Source organism: Marmota flaviventris, chromosome 9 (genome assembly GCF_047511675.1).
Source record: "Marmota flaviventris isolate mMarFla1 chromosome 9, mMarFla1.hap1, whole genome shotgun sequence".
In the NCBI taxonomy this organism is placed as follows: Eukaryota; Metazoa; Chordata; class Mammalia; order Rodentia; family Sciuridae; genus Marmota; species Marmota flaviventris.
Window position 1 is genome coordinate 66,637,793 of NC_092506.1, and position 19,552 is coordinate 66,657,344.

General features: G+C 44.5%; 1 protein-coding gene across 13 annotated transcripts in view; it reads right to left on the reverse strand.

Annotated features, from left to right (window-relative positions):
• The window catches only part of Tenm4 (teneurin transmembrane protein 4), a 753,505-nt gene that overhangs the window by 118,092 nt on the left and 615,861 nt on the right, over nucleotides 1-19,552 (reverse strand). For all 13 annotated transcript variants that reach the window (XM_071616542.1, XM_071616552.1, XM_071616550.1 and 10 more), the window contains 2 exons: nucleotides 18,309-18,503; nucleotides 12,613-12,813 (listed from right to left, as the gene is read on the reverse strand). In XM_071616542.1, the coding sequence (XP_071472643.1) occupies nucleotides 12,613-12,813; nucleotides 18,309-18,503 (396 nt within the window). The remainder of the gene's footprint in view (nucleotides 1-12,612; nucleotides 12,814-18,308; nucleotides 18,504-19,552) is intronic.

A 19,552-nucleotide genomic window follows, 5' to 3' on the forward strand; every position in this document is an offset into this window, starting at 1 on the left:
CACTTAACCTTCTTAGACACTCATCTTCAATCTGAGTTGTGATTGTAAAAGGTCTTAGTCCTTATCCTCAGAAACATTTTCCTTTGTGCCAATGCCCAAACTGCACCTGTTGTCTTTCCTTGAGGGAGGTGAACATATGAGGAAGAGGTGAAGAGGGCAAAGAAAACATCTAAGGTTTGGCTATTGGTAATTATGCCCCAAAGTGTATACGTAAGGGAGAAGCTGCCCCGGGCTTCTCTTATTAAACTCTAATCCACATACAAGCCCAGATGAAGCCTGGGACCTATCATGGCTATGTTTTAATTTGTCTGGACTTATTTTACAATCCTGTTCATTAAATAGCTGGTAGGGGAAGCTGTGTCTTTCCCCTAAAGGGAGAGACTTACACATAATTTTCCCATACATTTTTTTCTACTTGGAAAGATGCTCAAAAATTGCCACAAATAGGGAGTGGTAGGGACCCCACCCATGGTTCTGCACACTTTCTGCTGAACAAGGAATGTATGCAGATGAAGATGTTTTTAAAATTCTGGGGATGTGGGAACAGAGTCTGGGCCCCATGTGACCTCTTGGGAAGTCTGTTTGTAAGTCAACTTTGATAAGTCAAATATTTCTATTTTGCTTAGGAACTGAGATTTGGAGAGTGACCTTAAGAAATTTTAATAGCGAGTTTGACAATTTAAGATGAATTCTGCTTGGATTTTCTGTTTTATCACTAGTTCATCTGAGTTACTGCCCACTTGAGGGATTTTTCTAAAATCCTGGTAGTCTTAAAATTCAAGTCAATCTACCTAGCACTTAAGGCAAAAATAAGAAAGCAATGAAATTTCCACAATGTCGCAGAACTGTTGTTGATGGCACAGAAATGTTACCTCATTACTGCTTCATAGCAGTCCTGTAAGGCTACTTACGCTCCTGTACTGGAGTCAAGGAGACTGCTTGGAGAAATGCTCAAAGGTACTTAGCTAGAATAAAAGGTGATTATACTAATACAGATTTTTGGTTTGTGAATTGTGGGATCAGGTTGAGGTAAAACCTGATGTAATCTGACAGTGGTTCCCTGACTGTTAATTGTATATTAGATCATTGCCACAGTTAGACTACATAATTTCTAAAATCAGAGTCTGAGTCTGCTTCCTCACCACAACTGAATTTCTATTGGATTAAGAACTTCTCCTTTTCTTTGTTTCTCTGTTTATCTGTCCATCTGTCTGTCCCTCCACCTAACTGCCTGATCATCTAACTGGTTATCCAGTCACCAGGCCATTTAACTAAACATCCATCCATCCATCCATCCATCCATCCATCCATCCATCCATCCATCCATCCATCTATCCAACATGTGACCTGAGCAAGTTACTTCATCTCTCTGTGCCTCAGCTTTCTTATCTGCAAAATAGTATATAGATATCAAATATTAGGCTCACGTGCAGGTTAAATAAATATTATGCAATGTGTCTAGTGTCACATACATCTTTAACAGAGTAAACATCTATTATATGGCAACTATTTCATGTTTATATGCTGGAAAGAGCCAGGGAAGGGAGGGTTTGAAGATATGGGGAAAGCAAGGGATGATGTTCCACTGAGATGCCTCTTAACAAGTTGGCAAACACTGGACCCAAAGCATAATTGTCAAGACAGGCTTACAGGGCAGTTCATCCCCTGGGGAAGGGAACACAGGCAGAGAGACATGTGGGCATGGGCTGTGTAGGGAACCATCCATGATAACAGGAAAGTATTTGACTAATGCTCTCAATGTTCTCAGTGAGGTAGGAGGAAGGAATATCTGTGAGCAGTGGCCTGGTGAATAGCTGTAGACACTGAAATAGCCCATTTGGGGACCAAGAGTGAGGGCTCTTGAAGTATGAGAAGAACTGCATTTGGGAGGGCCCAGGAAAGGTTACAGATCCTGAGCATGATGGGATGTGGCTTAGCCAAGATCAGAAGCCTAACCGTAAGATCAGAGATGGGTCAGGAGATCTCTGTTATTTGGTTATAGGACCAAAAGTAAAAAAGATGAGAACTTAGAAGAGTAGGTTTTGTGCGTGGAGCAATGTTAGACAGCAAAACTAGGACCCAGAAGAGGAAGTGCCTTGTTCTATGCCACACAGTGACACACATGTCAGTACTTGAGAAAGAACTTGCTAGCTACCTTATAAAAACAGTCCTGTAGGGTACCAACTAGGCAATGGCTACAAGAGACATTTATGTATTTTTGGCCCCTCCTCTGTGCTTCTGCATGTGCAGTTTCCATGGTCTAGGCCCTCCTCTGCTTCATCTTCACATGTTCAAGTCTAAATGTGCTTCCAGTTCTGGCTACAATAACATCTCCTCCCTGAAGCCTTATCTCAGCCACAAGGGGTTCACCTTCACAAAGACTTCTATGCAGATCATTCTTTCTCAGGATTATTAGTCTATCTGTGTTGCCTCCAGGATCCTGCTATCACAAATTATTCTCTGCACTCCCCAGTGAGGCTCACACATGTATCTATGTGGTTCCAAATTCCAGTGATAGGGGGAGGAGTATGCCATGTGATTACTCAATGTTCTGTGACTTTGCACAGAGCAAAGGCCTTGGAGTCAGGCAAGCTGGGTTCAAGAGTCTGATCTGCTACTTCTGCAACGTGAGACAAATGCTGCCCACCTTTGTGCCTCATCTATGTCATCTGTAAAATGGTGACAATAGTACCCCAGGTACCATAATTTTAAAATTGATTTTACAGTGTATTGAGAAACCTGGCACAGTGGTGCACACTTGTAATACCAACTCCTTGGAAGGCTGAGGCAGAATCACAAATTTGAGACCAGCCTGGGCAACTTAGCAAGACTGTCTCAGAATAAACAAAATATAAAAAGGGCTGGGGTATAGCTGAGTGGTAGAACATTTGCCTAACATGCATGAGACCTTTGGTTCAACCCCCAGCACTATCACAGAGGTAGTCAGCAGTAGAAGTAGAGGCCCTGATGGATGGCTGGCTCCAGTTGCTCCTCTGTGACTCTCAAGGTCACAGATAAATGCTGTGTTACTAATACGGGGCTGTGTTACTTCCAAGGTCTGAGTTATTATGTATATATCTCTATATATCTACATATCTATCTATTGAGAGTGTGTGCACCTACTATGTGTCAGATATCCCTAGATGCAGGCTGGGAATGCAGAGATGATATGAAATTACTCCTAGCCACAAGGAACTCAAGTCTTCCCATGCATGTAAATGAGCACAAAGCTGGTCACCACACCAGTGAGCAGTAGGCTGATTGTATGTTAATTTTCTCTCCTAAAGAAGTTTGTATTTTGAACAGGCCAGAATTCTCTCGAGTAGGACACCCCCTGATCCTTCCTTCACTAACTTAGGCCAATAGTTTTTTAGTTCCAGTGCAGGTTTTAGAAAGACAAGGAAGAAGGTGCAGAAAAACAGCCTGAGTCTGACTTCCTTACTGTAATTAGTGTCCTCTAGACATTGAGGCCAAACCCAAGCCACTCTCTTGTGCTTTTCAACTTCCCCTCCTATCACCCGAGAGCCAGCGCTGCTCCAAGTCATGGCTCTGTTCTGCAGATGGAGATGGCACAAAGCTAATGAGCCTTGGGAAGCACATGGCCTTTCACCTCATTCAAGGAGCTTAGAGAGCTTTCAAACCAGGCAGAAAAGTGAATTCCAGTGCGTTGGTGCAGAGCAGGTCTCCACACCTATTCCTCCAGGACTAGAATTTTAAGCCTTTACAAAGTACCTATCTCAAGAAGCAGTAAACCTGTTATTCATCTTAATTGGAGGGTATCAGGCTTCCTGATTAGAGGACTTCAAACAAACTGGGAGGAGACCTCCAAACAGGGTCTGACTCTGCAGGATAACAAGCCAGGAAAGGCCTGGTGAGCAAAGGAGCCAAAGAACATGACTGGGATGTGCATCCTTGGCCACAGGTGGAACCCAACTCACTTAAAGGGTCCAAATGGGTGAAATGAAGGTAGACAATGTCCTCTTCCCAAAGATCTCTGACCTGATATCCTTTGGTAAAAGGCCCATTTCTCCACCCAGCTATGAGCTCATCTATCTAACTCTTTCCTGGACACTTGCACCAGGATGTCTCCAGGCATCTAAACTGCATGCTGATGTTAGAGTAAACTTTCTAAGACCAAACTGCCAAGTTGGACCTCCACTGACAGATAAACCTAAACTCTTTTATGTCATTCAGCCTCCGATACCTGTTAGTTTTCCTTAGCTCTTCCCCCCGCACAACTGCCATAGATATGCTAAGATAAGCCACACTGCACTAATAAAAATTCCCAGGAGATGACCTTGATCTGTCTCAGCTCTGTACATGTTGCAAGTCTTTGCTGCAAAGTGCTTGCTTCCTCCCTATGAGTTGCCTACTCATAGCCAACTTCCAACACCCATCAGAAGTCCCATGTCCTCCAAGAAGCCACCTGGATCACCCCAGTTGAGAGTAACTAGTCTGTTTCCTGAACTCTGGGAGGACTATGAAGCACACCAGGGTCATGACTCCATTTGCATGATTCCTGGCAGTGTTACTTCATGAAGTGGTACCCAGTACACCTGATACCCTAATTCACTGCCAGGTTCAGTGTGAACCTTGGTAGCAGCCAGTGACAGAGTTGTGCAAGGAATATACTATGAACCCAGAGAAGCCTGGATTTGAACTCTTGATTCCCCAAAGTGTTTTTGGGAAAGTCACCCAAATTCTCTAGACCCTGATTTCTTGGGAACAACACTCCCTGCCATGTCAGAGGCTTATGTATTTGTTGTTTGAATAAATTCTGATGCATATATATGAAGGAGTTCTGTACAATGCAAAATTTCCTTTCAAGGAACAGTTATTTTTTAAAATTACAAGTTATCATAACAGTAGTTTGATCCAGAAGACAAGTAGAGAGAGAGAGAATATAAGTATCAGCTTGGACATCTAAACAGAGACCTGATTCTGAAGCCCAATTTCAGGAGGACTTATATTTACATACTGAAGAGCTCCAGTTCTGATAGAAAATGTTCCAGGGCTGTCGGGGGAAATTCCACTAAATTAAAAAGCTGCCAGCTCCTGGTTTATCAACCTTTAACTCTGGCAGTACTTAGCAGTATGCCTGTCTGGGCCCAATTTTCCAGTGTTTGATTAAATGCTAGGAACTGACCATCTCATTGTGTCTAAACGTCTACGCTACATTTCAGACAACTGGAGAGCTCTTCCTGCCTCCCTCCAGCACTCCCCTTCCCTCACATGGCAGCGTTAATGTCTCAGATATTTATTATTCTGAACTTTGGTTTTTAGGCTGTCACTTGCTGCTGGGAAGGGGCACAGGAAATGTCAAGTCTCACTGGATATTATTTCTTGGGTGAAATTCTAACCTTGAGATTCCTGTCCTGTACCATACCTATACAGAAATAGCCCAGCCTGATCGTTTCCTTTTGATGTTTAATTGGATGTCGGTGCTGTGCTTTCTGGGCTGAGAACGTGGTGCTTCTCAGAGATGGAACAATTCCGGCTACACAAATGAGACTTGTAACAGGGGAGAATGCTCAACGCTGAATCTAATTTTCTCTCCCATCCATGAACATAAGACAATTTCTCTGGCATTAAAGCATCTCACTCAGTCTTTCTGTCATTAATAAGAATTAAATTCTGTTCCCTCAAATTTAAATGTAATTATATTTTGCCTAGTAAATAAAATTGAATTACCGTTCTCAAAAGTTAGCATTAATTCAACGGCTATGTTTAGAGCTTTAATTTTTTTTAACCCTGCTGCTACTTTCAGTTTATTTATTTATTTTTTAAGCATTTGGTTCATTTTGCTGTCAATTGTGAATTAATTTAATAACAGAGCTGTTCAGATCCCTATCCATCTAATCATTATTGTTATCATTTTTGAGGTTTCACTTTTCTTTTTGGTAGAGAAAGAGAGTAATAGAGATGGAACTGAAAACTCAGAGGATATGAGTTTGAATTCTGGAATATCTCCCTAAGTTAAGGTAGAGCCTACACCAGAGGCTGAGCTGAAAGAGCCAAAGAGAGAGCCCTGATGGAGAATCTGGGAGGGAAATAGTCAATGTTCACTGAAAAAGCTGTGAATTTAAGAGTCTTATTTATTAAGGCATTTGGGTGGGCTCCGTGATTTGCACTGCCTATATTCTGACCTGATTTCCTGCTCCTGACCCAGGGCTCCTACTTTCTAGTCAGATGAGGTATGTCTTTATCAACAGATGGCATACTCATAGGGCTCTCTTGCTTCTGCACATGCTGTCCCTCAGCCTGCAATGCCCTGCTCTCCTTGCCACCAATAAGCATCCCTTCAGTTCCCTTTCACAGTGTGGCTCCCGTGTCTCCTTAGTGAGGACCTCCCCAGATTCCTCTCCCAGGCTCCTAATCACTACTGTATGCACACCAGGCTTCGAGCTTGGGCATTCCACTTCATGAACAGACTGTGGGGCTCTCTGATCCTTGGTGGCTTGAACAGTGCTCAGCACCTACAGGAGGCCAGAAAGGCTCAGTGATTGCGTGAAACAAATGTGCATAGCTGTGGGGGTATGTGCAAGTCTGGAACTACTCCAGGTCTCTCTCTGAGGGGGCTGAACTCTGCTGGCACTGAGTTCAGGAAACTCACTGTCCTGAGAGAAAGCTGCTGCTAATACAGTGTGGCCCTTGTGCTGTGGGCCACTGACCTAGTTGTTTGGGGTAAATGTGTCAGCATATTAATGACTCTTGGTCTAGAATCAAGGACCAGTGTTGGGGGCTGGGGGAAGGAGATGGTAGAAAGACTCAGAAGCAACAAGGACACTGAGCCTCTGAAAGAGAAAACAAATTCTTTAACATTGACTCAGATCCAGGTCTCTGGCTCTGAACCTTCACTCTGTAAACTGCCCTCAAGCTCAAATTTGTTAGAATCTCACACTGTTTGGCTAATTTAGACCTAATCATGCATTCTGAAAAATATATACACTCATACTTCATTTAGTGAGTGCTTACTGAATGCCAGCCACCATGCTAAGCATTTTATGCATACATATTAAAGCTAATTTGGAAAACAGCCCTGCAAGGCAGGTATCATTAGCTATACTCCACAGATCAGCTGAGTCTTGACAATCTAGCCTGGTCCTACTCCAAATCTCATGCAATTCTTACTGAGGGCACATGCTACCTCCAAACCAATGCCACTGTATCTCTAAAACATCTCCACCTGTTATTCCATGAAACTCAAGTGCAATGAAATGATAAGAATCATAAACCACCAGCAAGAGCATTTTACAGGCAGGCTCTCTGCCATGCACTGCTTCTGTGCGCCAGCAACCCAAAGGAATAAAATGTAGTGAGAGGCTCCTTTCAAATAAAAGCCATTTATGGGAGACAAGACTCAGAGCAGAGGAAATTAGGAATGAATTTATGAAGCTGAGAACAGAGGCAATGAGAGAGGGTGGGAATAAAGACCCCCCCCAAAAATGAACCTATGGAGGAGCAAATGATAAGTCTAAGGACTAGCCTTTCAAATGGTACCCTGGAGAATGTCACAGAGCCTGCAATCTTCTTTAGAAGCCATTAGGTTCTGAAGGACAGGTAGGCTTCCAATTCTAAGGACCATCTCAAAGAGGTTAAATTTGCTCCCTTTCCCCCTGTGCCAAGGGGGAGAATGGCCAACCATAGCCCTTGGGGTAGGTGGAGCTGAGAGCTGCTGAGCTGTGCCTTGAAGCACAGGCTGATGATGCATCCAGCCCAGCAGGCTGCTCCCTGGGGTGAAGGAGGGGCAGTGGTGTGGTGCTAGTCCAGGAGGAGCTCTGGCTGGCTGGCACTGCAATTGAGACTAATAGAAGTGAGGTTTGGAAAGTGGCAGAGAAGGAGCCAGAGGCTTGGTTTTCCCGAAGAGTGTGTGGGGTGGCAAGGAAGGGTTCTTGGTGTGGGGGAGGGGGTCCTGAGAGAGGACAGCTGTCTGTCTAGTGGTGTGCTGAATCTTCCCAGGCAGAGTTTCAATTGCAACACCTCCCTTTTCTGTGTTCCCAATGGGCTCTCTTTCCTCTTTTTGCCCATTCACTGGTTAGGTCTTGGGTCATTCATGCAATAGTCACTGAGAATCTAATGCATGTCTGGCCCTGTGCTCAGGATGTGGACAGACTCTGACCTCATGGAGCTTACAGCTCAGTTCTAGAGGGACACGACTGCTCAGATCACCGTGATGTCAGCACTGCAGTCTGGGTCTTGAATGTCTCCCAAAGGCCATGTGTTGAAGGTTGGATCCCCAGCCCTTGGCATTACTGGGAAGTATCTGACCCTGTAGGAGGTGGGGCCTAGTGGAAGACAGGTCATTGGATGCATGCCCTTGAAATTGTATTGGGACCCCAGCCATTCCTCTTTTTTTCTCTTTCATTTCGTGGCCACCAATGAGGTGAGCAGTTTTCTCTACCATGTGCTCCCACCATGACATATTGCCATGCTACAAGGCCCAATGTGATGGGACCAACTGACCATGGACTGGAATCAATAAAACTATGAGACCAAACAAACCTTTCCTCTTTTTGATTATCTCAGGTATTTTGTCACAGTGACAGAAAGCCGATTAACACACTTAGGAAAGACCTTGGAGCCACATCTGGTTTGAATCTGGACTCAGCCACTTACTAACAAGGTGGGGTAGGTGCTAGAAAGTAACACTCCTTTTGAGCTTCAAGTTTCTTCATTTAGAAAATGAGAATGCTAGTGACATTACCTTCACAGGGCTCTTAGAAATCTTAACCAGGATAATGATTGTAAAACACATAGTTCAGGGCTGGTATGTGGTGAGCACAAAGAAATAGGTGGCTCTTTAATTAGCACTCCATCCTGTGGCTTATCAGGAAGAAGAGATAAGGAAGCCTCCTTGGATGGAAAGGGTTTGAGGTAAGAGCTGAGGATTGAGGCAAAGGTCTGCCCTGGATTCAACTCTGCAGCTGTAAGCCAATCATTTGGGCAAGTCATTTCCCCTCTCCAACCTTTCCTATCTACATGACAGCACGGTCACCTTCCCTGCTGTCCTCATCATCTCAAATGATTTGGGAAGCAGATTCCCTTAGGGCCCAAAGTCAAGGACAGAGGTGCCCTGGGGCTGATGGGTGGGATACAGCATCTTCTGGGTCACAGGAATCTGTTCACAATTATCTCATGCTGCCTGTCAGGGTGGAGGACCATATGAACAGGCTGGATTTAAGGAACAGTTTCTGAGATGAGACTGGAAACCAGGCTGCCAGGAACCAGGGACCCAAGTAAACACTGCATAAAATCTGCCTTCACTGTTTCCACAAACCTCACCAAAGTGCTGAGGAACTTGTCAGCTCACATTTCATTACAGGCTGGCTGTGGAACACAGGGCATGTTGATTTAAGCTGCCTTCATCAAATCCTGTTCCTGGTGCCGAACAGCAGCAAGACACTCATCTCAGGGAAGAGACAGTCCTCCTTCCTAGTGGGTGGTGGCCGGTAGGAGTCTGTCTAGCTTTGCCAACCCACAGTGGACCCTGATGTTGGGAGGACCACTTAGGACATGTCTGCTGGTGTGCAGTTCCTGATGAAAGTTCTGGGCATGCCAGACAGCACACAGCATAAATAACATGAATAGAGTTTCCGCTTGTCCAGTGTCTGAGCTGTGTGAGGTACTGGGGTAGCCATTTCACCTGTATTTTCTCTCCCAATCCCCACAACAGTTTTATAAGGTAAGTGGGAAGAAACTGAGGGTTGGAGAGGGTAAGATTCCTACTGAAGATGCTCAAGGAGTGGGGAGCAAGTCTTCTGAAATGAAACCTGAGCCTGCTCCATTAGTACCTCTTTGAACATAAAGATGGTCTCTTGGCTGCCCTTGCATCCAGACAATGAGGCAGCTCTTGCTTGGCTTCATTGCAAAGACTCACTAGTTTTAAAATACCTTCCACTTGGTGAAAATGTTCTTGGAATGGAGGTAGAAAGAGATATAAAAGTGCATATTACATGGCAGACACTATTCTATGTGTGTACAAAAATGATGTAATTTAACAATCACATAATTGCTGAGATCGGTGCTATTATCTCCATTTTTCAGATACGGAAACTAAAGTCAAGAGAAGTTAAGCCTACCAATGCCACACAGAGGAAGAACTAGGGTTGGACCCAAAAGTAGGTGATGCCTAGGTGGTTGAGATAAGAGGAGAACACTTGAAATGCTCTCATTATCCTTCCAACTGGGTGACAGGAAGCAGGCTTGACTTAGAGCCCTGGACTGGGTCTGACTCCCTTTCCTCACTCACCAGCATGCCTTTGGCAAGTCACGGAGCTTCCCAGCGTGGATGATACCACACCTGCCATCCTTCCTCACATGGCCATGGTGGTGTGGTTGTGGAGTGTGTTTCTGTGTGTCGTAGTTTGTTGTATGCTATCAGTCACTCAACAAAACCCCAAATTTAACTACTACGGTGAAGGGGGTCAATAACTTGAAGCTGTCCTTTAAATTCCTGGCCTTGAAACAATCATGACACCATTTAGTCAGTTACAGATTGGAGACTGAAAAATTATAATTTGCATTTCTGAAAGGCATGTCTTATCTTACTTCATATTATCAAATGTTTTTGTTAATATCCAGTGCTTCCACTGATGGCTGTGTTAATCAAGATCATAAAAATAGATAACATTTATGGAGCCCACATCATGGGCTGAGTAGCATGCTCAACTCTCCTTTGCATTGTCTTGAATAATTGTCACAGTGACCCTGGAAGGTAGATACTATAGTTATCTCCATTTTTTAGCTTTGAGGGGTAAAGTGACTTTCCCAAAGTTACAACTATGAAGTAGTAGGGCTGGGATTTGAACCTGGGTCTGTCTGACTCAGGGCCTCTTCTCCCCACAGGGTTCTCTGCCTTCACATGAGCCAAAGGTTTGTTATCAGCTATGGGGAGGGCAGTACTCAGGATTGAGAAACAATTCAATTCAAATAATTCAACAGTTCTACTCAGAGTCCCTCCAATGGTTCTGTCGTCTCCTTTCACAGGACTAAATTAAAGAATACTTCAAAATATCACCCAAAGTTATACCTGCCTCCTCCAAAACTGTGGAATTTCATTAGGGATTAACGGTGCAAGTCACAGTTATAGACCTATCATAAATTAGCTTTGTGGCCATATAATGAACTATACAAGCCAGCGTAGCTTTAAGAGGATCATTTATTATATTGCCATAAACAGAGCTATATAAAAGGAATTATTCCTGAGACTCTGCACATCTGTGCTCACAATCATGTCTTTATGTGAGCTTTGCAAACAAGGATAAAAGTCCAATTTAGACTGTTACTGAATGTCAGTTCTCCGTTCAGTGGGGAAAGGCGATTCAAAGTATTCCAAAGGTGTGAACACCAAAGGTCTCAGCCATCTTTCTTGATAACAACCAGAACTCTTAATCCACACCATAATGAGCTAATTTAAGCCTCACATTGTTTTAACAGTGTGGAGTGGTGAGGAAGGTGATTTAGAGCAGAAGAGCCTAGTTGGAGATGCTATCACTCTCTAGCTGAGTGTCCTGGGGCAGGATTACTTAAAAATTCTCTGAGCCTGAGCTTCTTTATCACTTTATTTTTCTTTCTTTGTTTGTTTGTGGTCTCCCCTCTACTATTCCCAGAATGCAAGCTCTGAGAAGGTAGGGATGTCCTAGGATCTTTATCTTCTCTGACTAGAAAAGTACCTGGGGCACAAATAGGTGCTCAATAAGTATTCACTGGTTAAAGTGTCATGTAAATTGGTTAAATAGGGATGGGGATTCCTTTCTCACAGGGATTTTATGTGGGTTAAGTGTGATATTGGATGTGGACTCAACCTATTATGTACCAATACTACGGTAAGTGAATCATGTATGTTCTTACTTAATCCTCTTTGAAGAGTCTATAAATCACAGCACTTATAACAGAAGGATGCCAACAGTATTACCCTTTGAACTTGACATGTATAAATTCTGTGGGGAGCCAGAAACTGCAATCAAGAGCACATTCAATCCTGGCTTAAATCATTCATTCATTTATCAGTATTTTTGATGAAAGGGTATGGCCCGTGCTGAGTCCCAGGGCTTAGTCATGAACAGGCATGTTTGCTGCACCCACGGAACCTACCATCTAGTTAAGCATCTGACCAAAGGCAGGTGTGGGCCAGATCACAGAGAACCCTAAAATCCACTATGAGCTTATACTTTATTATGGGAAATGAGTGAAACCAAAGTGTGTGGCAGCTGGGGCAGGGGCCACTCTTACCCCTGTCTCATGGCTCTTGCCTAGGAACTTTCCCACAGCCTTGCCCAGGGACAATAGTCCTATGTGAGAGAGGGATCTCTAAGAAACATATCTAGAATTACAGGTACTATTGCTAATGTTGATAAAGAATGCTGTTTTGAATCTCAAATTCACCTCTATGGAAGAAACAGTTGTGATTTTTGAAACTTCTGCCCATCTAAGAGAAGAGGTACTGAAGACGAAGGATCAGGGGAAGAAGAAAAGTATTTGGGGACATAGGGAACCCCTTGTTAGGTGACTGAGAGCAGGGTTACGCCACTGATCAGAACTGAATGGGTAACATATCATAGTGGGAAGCCCCTCCCTCCACCCACACCCTGCGCCCCTTCTTCCCACATTTACCGATAGAACAGTCATGTCCAGTCCAGCTTGGGTCACAGCTGCAAAGCCCGGTGTCTGGGAGGAAGGTCCCATGGCCTGAGCACTGGTCCAAGCAGGTGGCCCTGGGTGTCTCGCAGTTGGTGCCTCCCCATCCCACAGAGCAGTGGCACTCGCCTCTCACGCAGACACCACGGCCTGAACACGTGGGGTCCATGCAGTCCACTGTGATGAGGAGGAGAGGGGACACAAATAAGCATCTTGCAGCAAGATTGAGGGTTCTGTCAGCAAACGCACAGCTAGAAGGACACCATGTCCCGTGGGGATGCCTCTTGTGGTAAAGAGCAGCACTTTAGCAAAGGGTAGACCTGGGTCCCCAACTCTCAGTGATGGACCATTTACCTCTTCGAGGCTGTTTCCTCAACTGTGAAGTTTGTACACAAATTCTACCTCTTGGTTTAGGAGGTGGACCGAGTATAATCCCATATCAAGCATCAACATAGCACCCAGTGACTCCCCCACCCCGCATTGTCCATAATAATTGCAAGGATAGAAAACAAGATTTTGCTTTGTTCATTTCTGATTCTCACCTCCTAGAATACTACTCAGCATATATGAGGTTCTCAATAATTCTGTACAACAAAATTTTGCTGTTTACTACTTTCTAATGCAATTTTATTTATGTGAGCATGAAATTAAAATAGATTCCTTAATTATAAACAATAATTTATTTTGCAACTAAATCCCATTTGATTTCATCATCTCCCCCAAATTCTTGGGACTTGCCTGAAGGTGAACATTTGATTTGAGTATTTAGGATTACAAATGCTGACTTTGCGTAGCTTCTCCTCTGTGGTGGATGAGCTAGAAAGCTACAGCTCCCAGCCAGCAGCCCCTAAAAGGCAGGGGCCCTAAGGCAAGGGGTTTCAAGAGACAGATGCAGAAAAGGGGAAGGGGAAGGAAGACTAGTATTGTGGGTCACCTGCTTTGTGTCTGCACTATATTAAGTGCTTTATCTACACTATCAGATTCAGTTCTCTCAACCCAATAAGGAACACATGAGGAAAACAGGCTCAGAGGGGTAACTAATTTATGTTAGGTCACATAGCTAAATCCTGCCAAAGATACATTTTTCCCCATTTTTTAAAATTGTGGCAAAATATAAGACTAGACTTACCACTTTAATCATTGTTAAGTGTGCAGTTCAGTGGAATTAAGGACATTCACATTGTTCTGCAACTACTAACCACCAGCCATCTCCAGAACATTTTTTATCTCATAAAAAAGAAGCTCTGTACTCATTAAACAAATCCATATTTCTCTTTTCCCTCAGCCCCTGGCAACCACCATGCTACTTTCTGTCTCTGAATTTGGCTACGCCAGGTATCTCATGCAAGTGATATCATATGGTATTTATCTTTTATTGATTTATTTCACTTGATATGTTGTTGAGGTTCACCACTGTTGCGGTGTGTGTCTGAATTTCTTTGCTTTTTAAGGCTTATAATATTCCATCGCCCTATATGTGCTACATTTGGTTTATCAATTCATCCATGTGGGTTGCTTCCACCTTTTAGCCCCTGCGAATAATAGGCCATGAACACGTGGGATCAGGGATCTCTTTGAGTTCCTGCTTTCATTTTGTTTGAGCATATCCCCAGAAGAGAAATTCCTGGATCATATGGTAATTCGATTTTTAATTTTTTGAGGAACCAACACACCGTTTTCTACAGTAATTCTAATATTTTAGATTTCTCCCAATAATGTTCAAGGATTCCAATTTCTCCACATTCAGAAAAGAATTTGAAGGTATGTCTTTCTGTTTCTGAAGCCAATGATATTTCTATTAAGGGCTCTACCAAAATCAAAAGAGACCCTGATCTTCCACAAATCACTGCATAGAGAAAGCAGAAGGGTTAGAGAATTGACCTCTGTGGCTCCAGTTCAGGTGGAGAGTACAAAAGGTAGCAGAGTGAAGACAGAATTGATAAAGGACGTTGGCCCATAAAAAGTTGTTAGGTCTGCCTTTTGCTCTAGAGAGGAAGGGGATTCTATTAATTTTGTGACAGAGAGGACATGTGTCCTGGTAGGGACCCAACATAGAGCTGCTGGAGATTAGAGGGTTTCCAGTACTCACTTCCTCCTTCCAGGAGCTCCTGAGGAAGTCCTACACTTCAAAGGAAAGAATCATGCATCTGGCCTCTGAGGACTAAGAGTCAAGGATTAGGTGAAAAATGAACTGGTTCTATGTCCATGATCAAGGGACATACCTGCTCTGATCTTCCCAACTAAAAGCAGGTATGGTAAAAATATACCTCTTAGGTTGCTGTAAGGTCCAAATGACATTGAGGACTTGAAAGGAATTGTATAAACTAAGTAGCTATAAACTGCTGAAGCACAGAGAAGCTAAATAGCTTGCCCAAGATCACACTGTAGTACACAGGAATTTCCACTGGAATCATTCTTTCAAGGTCTAGGCCTCTTGCTATTTTCTGTTACAATCTTACTCATTTCAAAACTGCATACTGCATATATACCTACATAAATGCAGGAAGTGGTTTAAAAATAGAATTGAAAACAAAACATGAAAGAAATAGGCAATGTGGAGAATTAATAAAGCTAAATGAAAGCAAAGACCCTCTTCCCTTGCAGTCTCTGGACACCATTTAGTAATGGTTAAAATATGACCTGTTGGAGTTCCTGGTAATTAAAAATAATGAAATAATAACAGTGATAAATTCTCATGACCTGCCTCAGATCTCAGAACCTCAGAAGGATTATTCTGGCCCATTAGGTTACTCTGATAATTCCCTAGATCCAGAGAGTTTTCCAATTTGACAGGAAACAACTCAGCAATTCCTACCCCAAGGCCTATAAAGGTATTTCCCATTCTGTGAGTGCTGGACCTCAGCTTCCGGTTCAAGTGGCCTCTGAGAATCCCAGGGCACCCTCCAGGTGGAACCTATAAATCTACACTGTTAGAGAGCAGGCCAAGAGGGTGTCCAGTGTAGCAGGAGGCTCTTGGCATCACAGTCCTGTTCTTCCCCTGTTGCAATGAGTCTGAAGGGACCCAGGAACCAGCAAAGTGAATCCCACGCTCTCGGCAGAGAACAAAGACCAGGAGGAACTGAGGAGAGGCCTTCCTCTCTGCAGGTCAACTGGGTAAAGCGAGTGTAGGGCAAGAGGAGGGTTAGAAAGAGGCTTGCAAGGCCGGAAGGGAGCAGCTCCAGGGATCCTTGACGGACTGGCAGTGGTCCAGCAGGATGGATGCTGTCCCTGTGCTCTGTTGATCCTAAACTGAGGGCCATTATCTATGCCACAATGATGCTCTGCCACAGAGGTCATGGGAAGACTAGATCTGCCCCTTCCTGGGCCTTTGGGGTGGTAGCAACCCCAGTATGGAGCCAAAGCTGCCTTCCTCCCACCATGCTGGGACAACATCTGAGCATTAGGTACTTCACGGGGAGCTGTGCATGACCTGGGAAGAACCAGCAGGCCAGGGGTGGGAGCACAGGATGGAGGAGAGGGTAACACTCATAGGGAGGTGGGCTGACTTGGTTTACAAGGGGCTGACTTAGTTTCTTCTTAGAAGGCATATTCACAGTTACATTATTTTCCCCTTCCCACTGTAGAGCTTGCCATTTGATCCAGGATTCCTAGCAGAAGCTTAGCCCATTAATGAAATGATGAGGCCTGCATGACTAGGCTGCAGACACAACCCATTCCCCCAAATATTCCATGCTCCAGTGACCACACAAGCAATTAGACACCTTCAGGACCAAGAACTCAGCGTCTCGCTTTTCACTGCAAAAGATCTAAGTTTGTTCTCTTCTGCCCCTCCCCCACCCCTTCCAAGCGTCCTGCTGGCTCAGTTCAAGCTTTAAAAAATATGGGGCAATAAACTTCAGAAGAAGGAAGAGAGAGGAAAAAAAGTAAGCTTGTTAGCTGATGTTTTATAAACACAGTTAGCACAGAGCTGGGGGAGGAGGGGGAGGAGGAGGAGGAAGGCCCAAGAAAACCCTATTATAAACACAGGACTATGTAATGACGCCTCGCCAGAGAAAGAAATAATAAAGGGAATCAGTCCCAGATGGGCCTCTTCAGAAGAGAAAGCAGGAGTAAAAGCATTTCTTTTCAAATAGATAACGTAAATCAAAGTTCTGAACAACATTTTTCTCTTTGTAAATAACCCTGCGGCTCTGAGGCACCGTCTAGTACAGCTTTTCTGGGGATAGACACGGTCCCCTCCTGAGCTCACATTATGCAGATGGGGATAGGGGTGGAATCTCCTTTGTGTCTCCTGTTCCTTCTCAGGGTGTCCACCTCAAGTGTCCAAAAGGAAAGGGAGAGCAGAGGAAGGTCCCTAATTCTCCGGCTAAGAAAGCCAGCTTACTTTGTTCTAGGGGCTGGTGCCTCCTCCCAAACAGCCCCAGTCACCCCCACTGATGAATGCCCAGCCCTTCTTGGGGAAGTGGGGGTGCATGAAACCTGTTTCAATCCTTTCCTGTACCCTATCTTTGGAGAATGGCCTGTTAGTACTCTCTTTCTTTTAAGAGAAAATAATGCCCTATGAGGAGCTTCTCTGTCAAATACCAAATGGGTTTAGAAGGCCAGCTCTCCTTGGAGTCTCTGGCATGGGCAGGGGAAGGGGCCAGGGTGCTACATGGTGGTGAACAGGTGATAACCACAGTGCACAGCATCGTTCATTAACTGCAAATGGCAAAGTCCCTCTGTCTCAAAAGACCTTGGGTGAAATGAGTGGGTAAAACAGGAACTGCGCTTCATTTGTCCCCAGGATAATCCTAACAATAAAAAGCCACATTTATGGAGCATTTACTATGTGTCAGACCCTGAGCTAAGTGGTTTTCATGGGTCATTTAATTCGATCTTCACAATGGCCCTCTGAGGAAGGTATTCCCATTTTATAGATGAAGGAACAGAGGCAAGCCAGTACAGAGCCAGACTCAAACATATATGTGATTTTAGAATATGCAGTCATAAAAGCTCCTTCATGTTGCTTGTGAGTGAGACTCCTCCTATTGTCTGGAAATCCAAAGGAGAAGACCTGGGCTGAATCCATTGGTCAGATTTTGATCATGGGAAGGTCACTGCCCTTCCCTGGGTCTCAGTTTCTTCATTTATAAAACAAAAATATTCATCCGGCTCACTCAGTTAGATTTTCCAGAAAAAATCTAAATGTCATTGTTAAATCCATCTTTGATTTACTTAGCCACACATTTGCTTTATGAAGGAGAAAGGCATGCTCATGAGCACCAACGAGTCATATGTGAACACATGCATGCACACAGTAACACACACATATAGGAGTATGATAAAGGCAGACAGAGTGTGAAGTCTGTGGTAGAAATTGACTTGAGAAATGGAGATAGGAAAGAGCAGATGAGCTTAGAGGGAAGTGGAAAGAACTTGGGCTGTAGAGCCAGAATGACTGGGCCAAACCCAGTTCTGCCACTGAACAGTCGAGCAAACTCCTAACGGGGTTTGACATTAGGTGTTAGGACGCTTCTAGCACAGAACCTTGATATGATAAATGGGCAGTAAGTGACAGCCCGCGTCCCCTTTGTGGACCATTACAGATGCTGGTGGACTTCTAGCATCAAGGGCAGAGGTCACAGGGATGTTGGGAGGCTTCCTCTTAGCACTGTGTACTGGCCTCTATTTCAGAGGACAGAACTACAGCTGCCACTGGCATGTCCTACCTTCCTCGCAGCTCTCGCCCTTGTAACCAGGGTTGCAGATGCAGGTGCCCATGATGCAGGTGCCATGGTTGCTGCAGGCCACGTCGATACACTGGTTGGTGGGCACATCGCACTCGGCACCCTTCCAGCCGCTGTGGCACAGGCACCTGCCCTTCATGTACTGGCCATTTCCGCTACAGAGCACAGGGCAGGAGGCTGGGGAGACAGTGCCAGAAGCCTGGCATGAGTCATCGTTCAGCATTCCCAATTTTGCCACACATCTGATGGGCAGACATGTGCCCGTCACGTTTCTTTTGCTTTATTTCTCTCCAGGTTAAACACATCTGGAATTGTAGGTGAAAGCACGAGGTGCAGGGCCCCCAGTGCTGCTGCCCACTGAGTGAGGCTTTCTCCATCCCTTTCCTATAGCTGGTGTGGTCTGGGGGCTGCTGGGAAGCTCAGACAGGAAGCTGCAGTCTGCTTCTTGTTCTCCCTGGAAAAGGCAGTGGCTGGGCCCCTTGCTAGCCTGAATCTCTCCTCCAATGCTCTCCTTCTAATAGCACTCCATTTTCCCTTCCCCACACCTCATCTGCAACACCACTTACTGCTGTCTTTAACCCAGCAAACCCCTGCTTCCCTTGTCTTTTAGGCCTCCACTCCAGTCCCACACACCACTGCCCCCTTGAGAGAAGAGCTGGGCCCAACTTGGCTCTTTAAAGTATTATCTTTCCATTCTGTCTCTTAGCGTAAAGGGTTTTGTGATCATCTCTACAAAGGACACTATATAAAAATAAATTATATTGCATTGTGCTATAAGTACTTGCCAGTCTTACCAAGATACAGTAAGGCTGTTTTATACATGACTCTTAAACTTTAAGTGCATATGGGATGAGACAGTAATTCTTGTTAGGAGGAATGACTCATCTCTCTCTGTACTACCTTCCCCTGGCCCCACCTGACTCCTTTCCCTTTTAAAGCACTCAGCAGGTAATGACTGTGCTTCCTGGGGCTGCCAGCTCTGCTGCCTCAAATGGAGTCTATTTCACATTAGCTAAAATAAGCAGAACCCTCAAAGTGACATCGTGGCATAGTATTTGCTGAGCCATGTTCCCTGAGCCTGGGAAACCATCTCTGATTTCCACTCATAAACAACTCCATCAGCCTCAGAACTTGGGTCCAATGCTGCCTTGTCTGGAAACCCCTCCTGAGCTGATCCTTCTCTCTTCCAAGCAGAGACGGTCCGCTTTAACCTTGCTGTCATGTTT